Source organism: Larus michahellis, chromosome W (genome assembly GCF_964199755.1).
Source record: "Larus michahellis chromosome W, bLarMic1.1, whole genome shotgun sequence".
Lineage (NCBI taxonomy): Eukaryota > Metazoa > Chordata > Aves > Charadriiformes > Laridae > Larus > Larus michahellis.
The window spans coordinates 24,721,616-24,735,450 of NC_133929.1; the positions used below are offsets into that span (position 1 = coordinate 24,721,616).

The window sequence follows — 13,835 nt, forward strand, 5'->3', positions numbered from 1 at the left end:
ATTGCCGCCCAATCCGCCCAGTCTCAGTCCAGCTGAGCCGTCCTCCAGCCAGTGGATCTCCTTCTGGGTCTTCCGCCCCTCGCATTCCGTTGCTCAAGCCAAGCGCCGATCGGTATCACGTCGGGGTCACCATCTGAGGAGAAATAACTGGACTCCAGACGATCCAATGTGAATCAACAGAAGCCGTTTATTAAGCACAGATCATCATCTTTTATACCCTGTGTTGAAGCCGTACACGTGACTCGCTTATTTCTGATTAGCTAGTTACACTGTCCACGCGCTGTCCATGCAGTTCATTCACAGATCAGATTGGTTACAAGAATTCGCATAGTAAATTGCTTAGTCATTAGCACAACATGTTTTCTGCCTTCTCAGTTCCCGTTTTTCCCATGTACTAATTCCATCTTCTACCACCTGTTTTGCTCTTAATCTAATCTCTCACAGTAGGGAGGCTGGCTCACATGGCCATTTTCTCTCAGATACGTTCCTACATTGAACTATTTCTTTCTATTCAACAATAAAGGTGTTTCTAGCTAGTTTATTTTATTAAACATAGCAGGAAGAATTTTGTCAAAGCTTTGAATATTTTAAAACTTTATTTTGAAGAAAAAATATTTTCAATGTTGAGGCATTTTATTAATTCCAGCAAAACTTCCTTGCTCCAAATAAGTTTGAACTTATTGTTCTTCTTTTAGGTGGCTGGAGTGAGTGAGGGTCTCAACATCAGTAGTTGGAGGGGCCATGGATCTAAGGAGCATGTGTCTGGAGCGTCAACTATTGGGAAGATGGTTATGAGTGAATATAGGGCCAGCAATTGGAGTCAGACCAGGGGTGTACGCACCCCTGGGCCTGTGGTGCCAGCAACTAGAGCAAGTAGGAGTCTCAGTGACAGCAACTGAAGTGGGTGAGGGTCTTGGTATCAACCACTGGGCCGGGACCGTAGGTCATAGGGCCCGTTTGTGTCCTGGGTGCCAGCTACTGGGGAGACCAGGGTGAGTGAGGATCACAGCATCAGCAACTGAAGTGGGGACAGCAGGTCACAGGGCTCATCTGTCTAGGTGCCAGCCAGGGGGGTTGGAATGTTTGTATTTTACCATAACCTGTTGTGCATGGGTGTGTGCATGTGTCTCTGCAGTTTGCTAGCAAACTTCAAGCTGGACTAGACATTAAGTAGGAGGCCCAGGATCTCGGCAGGGGTATCAGGCTGGCTGATTATCAAGATATAACAAAGCTATGCAGGGGGAAGATTAGAAGGGCCAAAGCTCAATCAGAACTCAGCTTGGCCACTGCAGTTAAAGACAACAAGAAGAGATTTTTCCAGTATATCAACAGAAAAAGGAAAACTAGGAAAATATAGGTCCACTGATGAATGAGACGGGTGCCCTAGTGGTGGAAGACACAGAGAAGGCAGAGTTACTGAATGCCTTCTTTTCTTCGGTCTTCACTGATAAAGCCGTCCCTCACGCATCCCATACCCTGGAGGCAAGGGGGAAGGTCGGGAGAGAGGAAGATTTTCCCTTAGTTGAGGAGGACCGGGTCAGAGACCACTTGGCCAAGCTGGACATTCATAAATCCATGGGCCCTGAGGGGATGCACCCGCGAGTGCTGAGAGAGCTGGCAGATGTTATCGCTAGACCACTCTCCATTGTCTTTGCAAGGTCATGGGGAACAGGAGAGGTGCCTGAGGACTGGAGGAAGGCTGACATCACTCCAATCTTCAAAAAAGGCAAGAAGGAGGACCCAGGGAACTACAGGCTGGTTAGTCTCACCTCTGTCCCTGGGAAGGTAATGGAGTGACTCATTCTGGATGTCGTCTCCAAACACGTAGAGGAACAGGAAGTTATTGGAAGTGGTCAGCATGGATTTACCAAGGGCAAATCATGCCTGACCAATCTGATAGCTTTCTATGATGTTATAATGGGTTGGCTGGATGAGGGGAGAGCCGTAGATGTCATCTACCTTGACCTTAGCAAGGCTTTTGACACTGTCCCCCATAACATCCTCATTAGGAAGCTGAGGAAGTATGGGCTAGACGAGGTGACAGTGAGGTGGATCGAGAGCTGGCTGAGTGACAGAACCCAGAGGGTTGTGATCAGCGGCACAGAGTCCAGTTGGAGGCCTGTAACGAGTGGTGTCCCTCAGGGGTCAATACTTGGACCAATTTTGTTCAATATATTCATTAATGACCTAGATGAGGGGACAGAGTGTATCCTCAGCAAGTTTGCTGATGATACCAAGCTGGGAGGGGTGGCCGACACTCCAGAGGGCCGTGCTGCCATCCAGCGTGACCTGGACAGGCTGGAGAGCTGGGCAGAGAAGAACCTAATGAGGTTCAACAAAAGCAAGTGTAGGGTCCTGCAACTGGGAAGGAAGAATGCCAAACACCAGTATATGTTAGGGGCGGACATGCTGGGAAGCAGCTCTGAGGAGAAGGACCTGGGGGTCCTGGTAGACAGCAAATTATCCATGAGCCAGCAGTGTGCCCTTGTCCCCAAGAAGGCCAATGGCATCCTGGGCTGCATAGGGAAGACTGTGGCCAGTAGGTTGAGGGAGGTCATTCTCCCCCTCTGCACTGGTGAGGCCACAACTGGAGTACTGTGTCCAGTTTTGGGCTCCCCAGTTCAAGAGGGACAGGGAACTACTGGAGCGAGTCCAGCGTAGGGCAACCAAGATGATTATGGGACTGGAGCACCTCCCTTATGAGGAAAGGCTGAAAGAGCTGGGACTCTTTAGCCTGGAGAAGAGAAGGTTGAGGGGGGACCTGATTAATGTTTACAAGTATCTAAAGGGTGGGTTTAAGGAGGACGGAGCCAGGCTCTTTTCAATGGTTCCCAGTGACAGGACAAGGGGCAATGGGCACAAGCTAGAACATAGGAAGTTCCGTTCAAATACACGGAAAAACTTCTTTCCAGTGAGGGTGACAGAGCACTGGAACAGGCTGCCCAGGGAGGTTGTGGAGTCCCCTTCTCTGGAGATTTTCAAGACCCGCCTGGATGCAGTCCTGAGGGATGTGCTTTAGGCAATCCTGCTCTAGCAGGGGAGTTGGACTAGATGATCTCTAGAGGTCCCTTCCAACTCTGAAGATTCCGTGATTCCGTGATTCCGTGAAAGGGCCAGTGCTGATATTGGAGGGATCTGAGAGTGTGGGGGTGCCTGTGAAATGAGTGTGTGAGCGCATACACCTGTTGCTAGTGAGTATCAAACTAGACTAGCTGGCAAGTAAGAGACCCATATAGTGAGTAAGAGGGCTCAGGATCTGGGCGTGGATATTAGATGGACAGAGGGGCTGTGCTGATTTGAGGGATCTCTGAATGTATATGTACTTGTGAATCTATAGTGAGGGTACATGTGTTTTCATTAGTGAACTTCAATCCTGATCAGACAGAGAGGAGGAGGGAAAGTTGGCTAGCTGTACCTATGTCTTATGTGAGTTCTAGTCATGTTATATGTGGGTGTTGTTAAAGGCAGCACCCTGTCTGTGGCAGTTTATGTAGCTGGACATGGTAGTGTCCTCTGTGAGAGAGAGTGTGTGTGTGTGTGTGCATGCGCACGCATCTCTCGGCTACACACTCAGCCTTGTTACTGGTTGAACCCGCAAACAGGAAAGCAGCAGCCACATCCATTGGCTTGGGACAGAGAGATCCCTGGGCTTGTCTCCATCAGCTAGGCAGGAGGAATCCTGGAGTCTGCCAGAGGTAGCAGCCTTATAACATCCCTTAACAGTGTTCACTCCTGTTCTGGACTCTGATGAGAGAAGGCTAACTTCTTGTCTTGCATTAAAAAAACATTTAGTACAGATGAGAACTACAGTTTGCCAATCTATCAAGTTACTAAGAGCAGTCCTAGCAGTTTGGGTACTCCTGCAAATAAAATAAAATACATGTTAATGCATGTTAGCACTCACTTGGCCCGAACTTGTTTGTATTAAGGGTTAGTAAGTATCCTTGCCCAGGCACCAATAGCTGGTCTAGATTAAAAAAAAAAAAAGAAAAAAAAAGTGTACTTCATTCTTAGCTTTCATAATGCATCATTGTCTTATTGTATTCAGAGCATGTAGCAGTAGGACCAGTTTGGCATTTTTCCCCTCTCAAGAAGATAAGTGCCACTCTTTCCTTCCATCTGAATTACAACGTTGCTGTGTTCTCTCCAAGTAAGGGAAGATATTTATTTGATAATCCCTTTTAGAAAACATCTTCACTGATCATAAGCTTGTGTTGTGATGTGTTCTCAGAATGCTCTGGTGATAAACCTGTAATTCAGTTTCTTCAACCACAATATAAATTAGGACATTTTTTGCTGAAGGAATGGATTCTGTTGCAGCAGATGCATCCTCAAGTCCATTCTCCTCTACAGCCAAGGGATTTTCTATTCTCTGTGTGAAGTTTTTTGTTGTTAGTACAAACAGAAAGACATTTAATGCCACTCTGCTTTCAGTGTGGCAATGTTTAACATTTCTTTGAATTTTCTCTGAATGCAGTAAAAAAAAGTACCTGAAGGAGGTGCTGAGAGATTGTTCAGTTGCACTGCATTCTGGTTTTTGCCTATTGCTGTCATGAAGTTTCATTGTACCATAGTGTTCATCATTCCTTAAGCAATATAAAAGCAAAATTAATAATTACAGGCTATGCCTTTGATTTTGATGGAAGAAGATAAAGAAGCAGTATTCATTGTTTGTCTTTATAACATCTGGATATTTCCTGTGTGAATTAACTTTAAAAAATTGCCTTCTTTTGTGAAGCTAAAATGTTCATGTGATTATCCTATGTTTGGAAAGTGATGGAAAAATATTTTTTCCTTTTATGTTGGAAAATATATGAAAATTTTGGAGATATGAGAGATTCCCATCTGAATTTTTTTTGAAAATTCAGTGAAATGGAGAGCAGATACTTTTAAATAGATTTTGAGAATAATACTGCTTGCTGTGGGTCTTCAAACACAAATCTTCTTTTTAACAGACCAATCATTTTCTTCTGTCGTTCTTATTTGTGCATATATGGTACATTGACCCAAGCTAGCAGCTAAGCACCACACAGCCACTTGCTCACTTTTCCCCACCAGCGGGACAGGGGAGAGAATAGAAGAGCAAAAGCAAGAAAACTCATGTGTTGAGATAAAGATAATATAATAAGCTAAGGAAAGAGGAAGAAAAAAGACAAAATGAAAAAAAAAAAAGACAATGCAAAGGCAATCACTCACCACCTCCTACAAGTAGACCAATGCCCAGACAGTCCCTGGGCAATGGCTACTTACCCAAACACCCCCCCCCTCTGATTTTATTGCTGCTGCATGACATATGGCATGGAATATCCCTTTGGTCAGTTCAGGTCAGCTGTTCTGGTTGTGTCCCCTCCCAACTTCTTGCACATCCCAACCTATGCGCTGCGGGGCAGAGTGAGAAACAGAGAAGGCCTTGACACTGTGTAAGCACCGTTCGGCAATAGCTAAAACATTGGTGTGTTATCAACACTGTTTTGGTCATAAATCCAAAACAGCACTGCACTGCCACAGCTCTTCCTCCTGAATAAGCTCTGCTACCCATGATGGGCTCCAAGCTGTCTGTGGATGACACTGTGCGTGTTGTGATTGTCAGAGGCGCTTTGGAGGCATTGCAGGTGTCAGGCAGCTGAAGTCCTGAGCAATCCCCTTTGTGCTGGTGGTTAGCACCATACAGGCTGCTATGAAGAAAATTAACTCCATGCTAGTCAGACCCAGTACAGCAGATAATTGATTTTTTTGGTATTTTTGCCACCACATGCTATCAGGACTGCTTGAATTTTGGGCTGTTTTTACTTTTCTGTGGTAAGCTTGTCCTTTCATAGAGGATATCACATGGATGTTTCCTGAAGTTCCTTTTTCTTCTAATTCTGGCAGGCTTTCCTTTGTTTTCTTTATAAAAAATGAACATTTGTTTTTCCTTTGAGTTGTTTTGAATGAATACATGTGCATATTGTTAGGTGAGCTTAGTAGGTTAAGATTTCTATGTGGTGGCTGGATTTTAAGGAGTTTTGGATGCTAATTTCCAGATTATTTTTCTGTCTTTTCAGGTCTCTTGGATGGCAGACTGAAAAGAAATGCAGTTTTAAGAGGTATGCCTCATGTAGCCCAAAATATTCCTGACTAGCATATACGCTAATGATAAAGCCACTCCTTTGAGGAGGGGTCTCTTTGATTGTCTTCTGTTTCTGTGAGTCTACTCTAAGTTTTATTTGCTGGAATCTCTGAAAGCTGCTTCTTCAAACCTGTTTTGTTAGTGGCATAACTTTACTGAAGAGGTCTGTAATATACTGCTTACCATTCTGGTTGATAATTTTAACAAGACATTGCCTTAGTAGAGAAAGTATAGCATGACTGAGCATACTTGACTGACACGTCTACCCTCTTCCACCCTCTTCTGTTATGGATTTTCTTTAAATTTGGAGTGTACTCCAAATACTTTTGTCGTTTCCTCTACTCCATCCCTTGGTTGAATACTTGAGCTATCAGGCACTGATACTGTTTCTAGCCTCAGTTTGGTATAGCATATCATTATTTAGGACCAAAAAGAAGAAATACTAGTCTCTCTTCAAACAATCATTTTGGCATATTGGCTGGATATTTGGATCTGATTGATTGATTGTTTTTTTGTTTTGGTTTTCATGTTCCATCTATTCAGAGGTCTGCCTCTTACTCCTCTCCAGTGTTGATATGTTGTGTTTGAATAATTCAGTGCTTTACAGCTGCTAGCAAAAGCACTCTCATAGAAATTAAATTTGCTAGTTCTTCCCTTATCAATTTCAGGATTCATTCAAGAAATTGTAGGGAATCTGTTCCCTTTCTTACAATTTAGAACAGATTTTAGAAAAATAGCCTTTTTTTACTCATTCTCACAGAAAGCTAGGTCTTATTCAATCTTTTTAGTAGTCTCGTTTTTCTAATTTTTCTGAAGAAAATGTTTCCTTCTCTTCATGATTGAGTCAGGTCTCTGAAACTTTAGAAGGTCTCCTATTTCTTTAAGTAGCCACAATGTGGATTTTATTGTTCTGTCTAAAGAATGGTTCCTAGTGAAAAGTACTTATTTTTGGGTTAAAAACAGCTCTTTGGCTCATCACAGAACTGCTTATTTCACTAGCTTCTAAGCTCTGTTTGCAAGGGTCCTAAAGAGTGATCTAACCTGCAAAGGGCCAATTTCTCACATTTCATGTTTCCTGCTTTCTTTTTCAGTAACTGGGACACAAATTAATTTTAAAGAGGTATCCTTTATCTGAGAAGAGTTTTATCATTTAAAAATTGTGAAATTAGAGTTGAGAGTAGCTTCCTCTCTTCCAATAATGGATTTGAGGGTAGGGGATCATGTTATGATGCTGGTTCTCACTTAATAACTGGGTTAAAAGTAAGATGTTTCTGATCAAATGCCACTGTGCACTAGATAAAGAATTTCAGACAGTTATTTACAGTACTTCTCTGTTTAAGACTTTCTGCTGTAACAGATCATTTAAACAAGTAACTTCATACCTTTTTGTCAAAGATAATATTGTAGAAGGAATTAAGAGGAAAGCTTGAATTTGCCTAGAGAATAGGGTTAGTTAAAGCAAGATGGCTAATCTGTCTTCCTAATCTAAGCTTTTTTTGGACCTTGTATTAGCTTGCTATATAGTGCTGGTCCTTATCTGCCACATATCAGGTTAATTACCTGCGCAGAAAATGTCAGTAGTCTGAGCAGAAGAATGTTATTTCAAGTGGAATTGTCCAGAGAAATTTAGTTGCTGGTAAACATGCTTTTCACAGTATCATTTAGATTGGAAGGGACCTCGTGAAATCATCTAGTCCTCAAGCAGAGTCAACTAGAGAAGGTTGCCCAGGAATGTGTTCATTTGGGTTTTGAATATCTCCAAGGACAGAGACTCCACAACCTCTCTGGGCAACCTGTGCCGGTGTTTGACTACTCTCACGGTAAAAAAAAAAGTATTTTCTTCTGTTGAGTCAGAATTTCACATGTTTAAATTTGTGCCAATTGCTTCTTGTCTTGTTACTGGCTACTTCTGAGAAGAATCTGGCTCCCTCTACTTCCTGCTAATAGGTTCCAGCGTGTTCTTTAAACAACTACTGAGTTTTCTGGTGTGCTTTTTGCAAGTTCTATAAAACTGTCACCAGGTTTATTTGCTGCTTAGGTGTAATCAGGGATTCTACTAGATGTATATTTTTCCTTTACCAAAAAAATCTGATTTTTATTTTCCATTCATTAAATAGATGTTTGTCTAGATGTTTGCATTATCTTTGCTATCCTCTGTTTCCCTGACAAAAATGGCTTTAATTAGGCTGCCTATTTTGTAGCATTTTTTTTCTTTATTCTACAATTATTTCACATTTTATTATATTTTGTCCTACCTGAGCTCTTACTGGTTGATGCCTCATTTGGCATTGCTTGACTACACTATAGTGGTGGAAAAAAATATCCAGTGTTCTCCAGAGGAGAAATTATTTCTTTATTTCAGTTTTTACCATAATCCCTTTAGCTTCTCATCCTGGTTAATGCTTGGATTCACTTCTGTATTTCACATTTCTTAGTACAACAGGGTGTAGCTTTACTGATGGGACAAGAAGTTTAGTTTGCCATATTTTCTTTATTTAAATTGATTTTTGATGTTTAAGAAACCCGGTTTATTTTACTTTTCAGCTCTGTTTTTCAGATATGGATTCAAAATCATGCTCTAATCATAAGGAGATGTGAGGCTGACACTTAGTGTGGTTAACCCAAATTTGTCAAATCAGACCTATTCCTTTTTTTTTGCATTTGCCAATTACAGGAGGAGCATCTCTCTTCACTTTCAGATGTCTTAATTACTAGCTTGACTGAAATTACTTAGATAGTATGATTTGGTCTTAAATCTGCATCCCTTGGTGTATTGGATGTAAGTGGCATGGGGGGCAGGCTGCAGGGGTGTGGCCTCTGTGGGAAGAGGTCAGGGACTGCCCTGTGCTGGACATAGCTGGCTTGGCAGTGGACCCACCACAGGCCAAAGCTGAGCCCATCAGAAAAGTTTGTAGCACATCTGTGAAAACATATTTAAGAAAGGGCAGAAAAAAATAGACAGAGAGAGGAGGAGAGAACAAAAAGAATTAGAAACAACAGAGGCAACACCAGAGAAAGGAGGAGGAGGAGGAGGAGGAGGTGCTCCGTGGTGCTGGAGCAGATATTCCCTGCAGCCTGAGGAGGATCCATGCCAGAGTAGATGGACGTTCCTAAAGAAACTGCTCCCTGTGGGGAACCTGCAACAGAGCAGAGGAAAAGTGTGAGAAGGAAGAAGCAGCAGAGAGAAACCATTATGTACTGACTGTAACCCCCCACCCGCATTCGCCCTGTGCAGCTCAGGGGGGTGGGGTGGAGGAGTCTGGAGTGAAGGAGTGAAGTTGGGCATGTGTCATGGTTTTGGCCAAATTGGCCAATGACGGGCGACAGATGCTCTCCCCAAACCTCTCGCACAAGGAGAGGAGGACAAGAGATAAAGAGATTTACGAGTTTAGAAGAAACTAAACTACTTTAATGAATTAATAATAAAATAAAAAGGAAAATAATGAAATAGATAAAATACATACAAAACCGTATCAAGCTCCCAGGATGATGTCACCAGCAGGCACTGGGGAAGTCCCAGGCTGGACTCAGCAATGGGTGGGAACTGGATTCCACAGCTGGAATCAGGAACGCACGAATCGGGATCAAAGGCAGATGAACAGACAGGGTCTTCCTTGGACATCGGCCATTGAAGGAAGAGAGCTGACCCTTCGATCCCTCAGCTTTTATACTGAGCATGGGGCAGATGGGATGGGATAACCCTGTTGGTCAGTTTTGGGTCACCTGTCCTGTCCGCTCCTCCCTGCAGGTGGGACCCCTCTACGCTTTTCCGCTTCCGACCCTCTAACAGGGTAAATAATGAAATCAGCTGACCTTGGTTGTTATAGCAATAAGTCTAAGCAAGAGCCTCTCTGCGTACCATTCCTTGGCACCGATTGTAAACATTAGTCTTGTCACTCTGAGAATGAACAGTTTTCTGCCCAATATGCTGTTAATTTCAGAGAGTTAGAAGAGGCCTGGCTAAGAACTAAAATTACTGAACAGAAAGTTGGTTCTGTTTTACCTCAAACCAGGACAGCATGGGAAATCGGGGGAGGAAAGGTGTTGGTTTAATGTTTGTCTTTTTGTTTCCCGCTATCCGACTTAGTAATTACATTTTTATTTTAGTTGGCAATAAATTAAGCTAATTTTCCCCAAGTTTAGTCTGTTTTGCCTGTAACTAATTGGTAAGCAATCTCCCTATTTTTATCTCAAACCGTGAGCTTTTTCGTTCCTATTCTTCCTACTTTCTCTCCCTGTTCTGCTGAGGAGGGGCAGTGAGCAAGCAGCTGGGTGGGAGTTTGGCAGTTAGTCAAGGCTAACTAACCCACCACACTTTGTCAGTGTTAATAATGTACTAGGACTCTTCCACTCTGAAACTTTGACATATAAAATAGTGTAGATTTCAATTGTTTCACCATTCATTTTTATCATCTTTTAAAGGTTTAGTACTCAATATATATGCATAAGTATACAAGAGCCTGAAGCTATCTACATAAGCATATCTTTAAAGTGAATTATAGTTACTCATTTATTCCAAAACTGCTTTTACCTCATCCGTACATCTGAGTTGCTATGTAATGTGTGGGTGATTTTTATTTTTTTTTACAGATACCAAAGATGATGACTAGAAAGATTAAGCTTTGGGACATTAATGTCCATATAACCTGTCATTTATGCAACGGATACCTGATTGATGCCACCACTGTAACAGAATGCTTACATACTTGTAAGTAGGAATATAATGCTGTGAGTAAGCTAAAATTGTTTTTTTTACTTGATGTGCTAGATGTTTTAACAGTTTTAGTTGAAGTGTAAAGTTTTACTGTGTATCAGATCAGCCAGAATAATGCATGCTTTGCTATGCACTTATAATTTTTCAACAAAAATATATTGTTTTGTGAGACAAATAAGGAGAACAAACTTGAAACCATATAAAGTAAATGGCAATGTATATATGTTTAGGAATGTAATTTTTCTGCTGAATATTAGAAGAAATGTGGCATGCTTTACAGAGATGATATGATGTTTCAGATTTGCCAGAGATAATTTTTTCCACTAGATTTGATTTCTAGATGCTGTTCATCAGCTTTAATGTATTTGCTTTTCTTGGTTTTCTTCCCATTCCATTTTTAGCTCGTTCTTGAGTCCCTTCTTCATGTCCTCCAAATCTCAAGTTCCTTGGTGTTCTGTTTTTGCTTTGTTTTGTCCCAAATTCTGTAATGCTGCCATTAACTATTAAAATTAGTCTTGCTAGAGGGTCACTTTTTCATTGTTCTAAAATTTATTTATTTATTTATTTATTTGCAACCCTGAAACATGCGCTGCAAGCAGGTACGCTTGGTTCACATAGCCATTCTATTTCTCAGGAATGCATTTTTAAAGCAAATCTATGGGGTGTCTTGTGGAATATCCCTTATAAATGTATGTTTTCAGAAAGTTTTGTTGCTTTTGGTTTCATCCTTTGACTTATGATATTAATTCTGAGAGGAGACATAGCCTCATATTATGGGTAGAAGCGGGGGGAGCAGCTTTTACGAGAACAGCTATAGGGAAAGTGAGTTTTCCCACTTTGTTTCTACATTTGTACCTTTTTAGTTTGCCTGTGACAAACTGAGCTGACGTGTGCTGAGTTTAGTTTTGGAGGGGTTGGTATCTCCTTATTCAAAACTGGAGGATCTACTGATGGCAAGTGAGAAGTTAGTGGTTTTAGAAGATGGGTTTGGTTCTTTTGTTTACTTGATTCAAACAGGTTATAGCCTCACCCTTGCAACTGGATCTGCTGGAGCAGACTGTAATGCAAGATCTGGGCTTAGTGGGCAAAATTACTAGGATTGGTCCAATAATAACCTCTACCAGCAACAGTAATTTAATCTTAAATGTGTAAATACAATATATAAGCAAAGCAAATATAATTACTTTTTTGGCTTTAACTAGTGTTTATTCAAACATACCATCATGTCTGAGACAGGTGGCACTACAGCTACAGTTCTCTTGCCTTATACCATAAGGGCTGTTGTAAGGCTGCCGAAGATTAAAGGAATCCCTATTAAGGAAAAGATGTTTAACCTTTTAAAAAATAAAATATATATATATAATTTAGGTAACAAGCTTTTTTAATTTCTGAAGTTTGAGCTGGAGTTCGTTTAGGACTTCAGGTCAGGAAAACACTTAATACCGTAATGTATTATTATTAGTGAAAAAAGAGTAGTACTGGTTAAAATGAGGGAATTGTTTTTCTTTGAATCAAATATATGGTTGTGTATAGACTTAGAAACAGTTCCAAAAGCATGCTGCCCCGCAGTATCCATTTCAACAGTTTTTATCTGTATACTAAAGACCTTTCCTCATTTAATTTTCTGATTGATGTTTAATTGTAGTGTATTTTGTGAAAGTGAAAAGTTAAATTGCATTTCAATAAAATGATTCAAAGCATATGGCTTGAGAATAAAGAAATTACTCTTTTGACAAAGATTTATTATCATAACATATTTTTCTTCTATGTGCATCCATGATAAACAGCAAATTGGCTAGGTATCTTAACGTCATTCAGTGTCCGTAGCATCCTTTGAGAAAGCTGAACAATCATAGAAATATAGAACGGTTTGGGTTGGAAGGGACCTTAAAGATCATCTAGTTCCAACCCCCCTGCCACGGGTAGGGACACCTCCCACTAGACCAGGTTGCTCAAAGCCTCAACCATCCTGGCCTTGAACACCTCCAGGGATGGAGCATCCACAACTTCTCTGGGCAACCTGTTCCAGTGTCTCACCATCCTCATTGTAAAAAATTTCTTCCTAATATCTAATCTAAATCTACCTTCTTTCACTTTAAAATTGTTACCCCTTTGTCCTATTGCTACACTCCCTCATAAAGAGTCCCTCCACATCCTTCCTGTAGGCCCCCTTCAGACACTGGAAGGCCACAACAAGGTCTCCCTGGAGCCTTCTCTTCTCCAGGCTGAACAACCCCAACTCTCTCAGCCTGTCCTCATAGGAGAGGTGCTCCAGCCCTCTGATCATATTCGTGGCCCTCCTCTGGACCCACTCCAACAGGTCCATGTCCTTCCTGTGCTGAGGGCTCCAGAGATGGACACAGTACTCCAGGTGGGGTCTCGCCAGAGCAGAGTAGAGGGGCAGAATCACCTCCCTCGACCTGCTGGACACACTTCTTCTGATGCAGCCCAGGATACAATTGGCTTTCTGGGCTGCGAGTGCACATTGTCGGCTCACGTCCAGCTTTTCATCCACCAGTATATCCCCAAGTCCTTCTTGTCAGGGCTGCTCTCAATCCCTTCATCCCCTAGCCTGTATCGATACTGGGGGTTGCCCCAACCCAGGTGCAGGACCCTGCACTTGGCCTTGTTGAACCTCATGAGGTTCACATGGGTCCACTCCTCAAGCCTGTCCAGGTCCCTCTGGATGGCCTCCCTTTCCCTCTAGGGAATCAATTGCACCACTCAGCTTGGTGTCATCTGCAAACTTGTTGAGGGTGCACTCAATCCCACTGTCTGTGTCATTGATGAAGATATTAAATATCTTTATCGGGTCAGTCGCTGATGGGAGCTGCTCCGGAGCTGGCCCAACCCACAGCGGAGTGGCAGAGCTCATCACACAGGCAGTTTTTCTGAGGTAAGGGCACGCCAGGGCAGCAGAGAGACCCACCAGGAGCCGGCAGCTCCCGCGGGAGGCGCTGATGAGGCATGGGCGTTCCCAGAGCAACGGCGACCAACCCCTGCCTATAAAAA

General features: G+C 42.3%; 1 protein-coding gene across 4 annotated transcripts in view; it reads left to right on the top strand.

Moving 5' to 3' along the window:
* Positions 1–13,835, top strand: part of LOC141735520 (polycomb group RING finger protein 3-like) — a 108,185-nt gene that overhangs the window by 48,125 nt on the left and 46,225 nt on the right. For 2 of the 4 annotated variants that reach the window (XM_074568435.1, XM_074568438.1), the window contains exons 2-3: positions 6,045–6,086; positions 10,700–10,817. In XM_074568435.1, coding sequence (XP_074424536.1) covers positions 10,709–10,817 — 109 coding nt within the window. In that variant the 5' untranslated portion in view covers positions 6,045–6,086; positions 10,700–10,708. Of the gene's footprint in view, positions 1–6,044; positions 6,087–10,671; positions 10,818–13,835 lie in introns of those variants that run through there. The other 2 variants (XM_074568437.1, XM_074568436.1) reach the window with 2 other exon arrangements.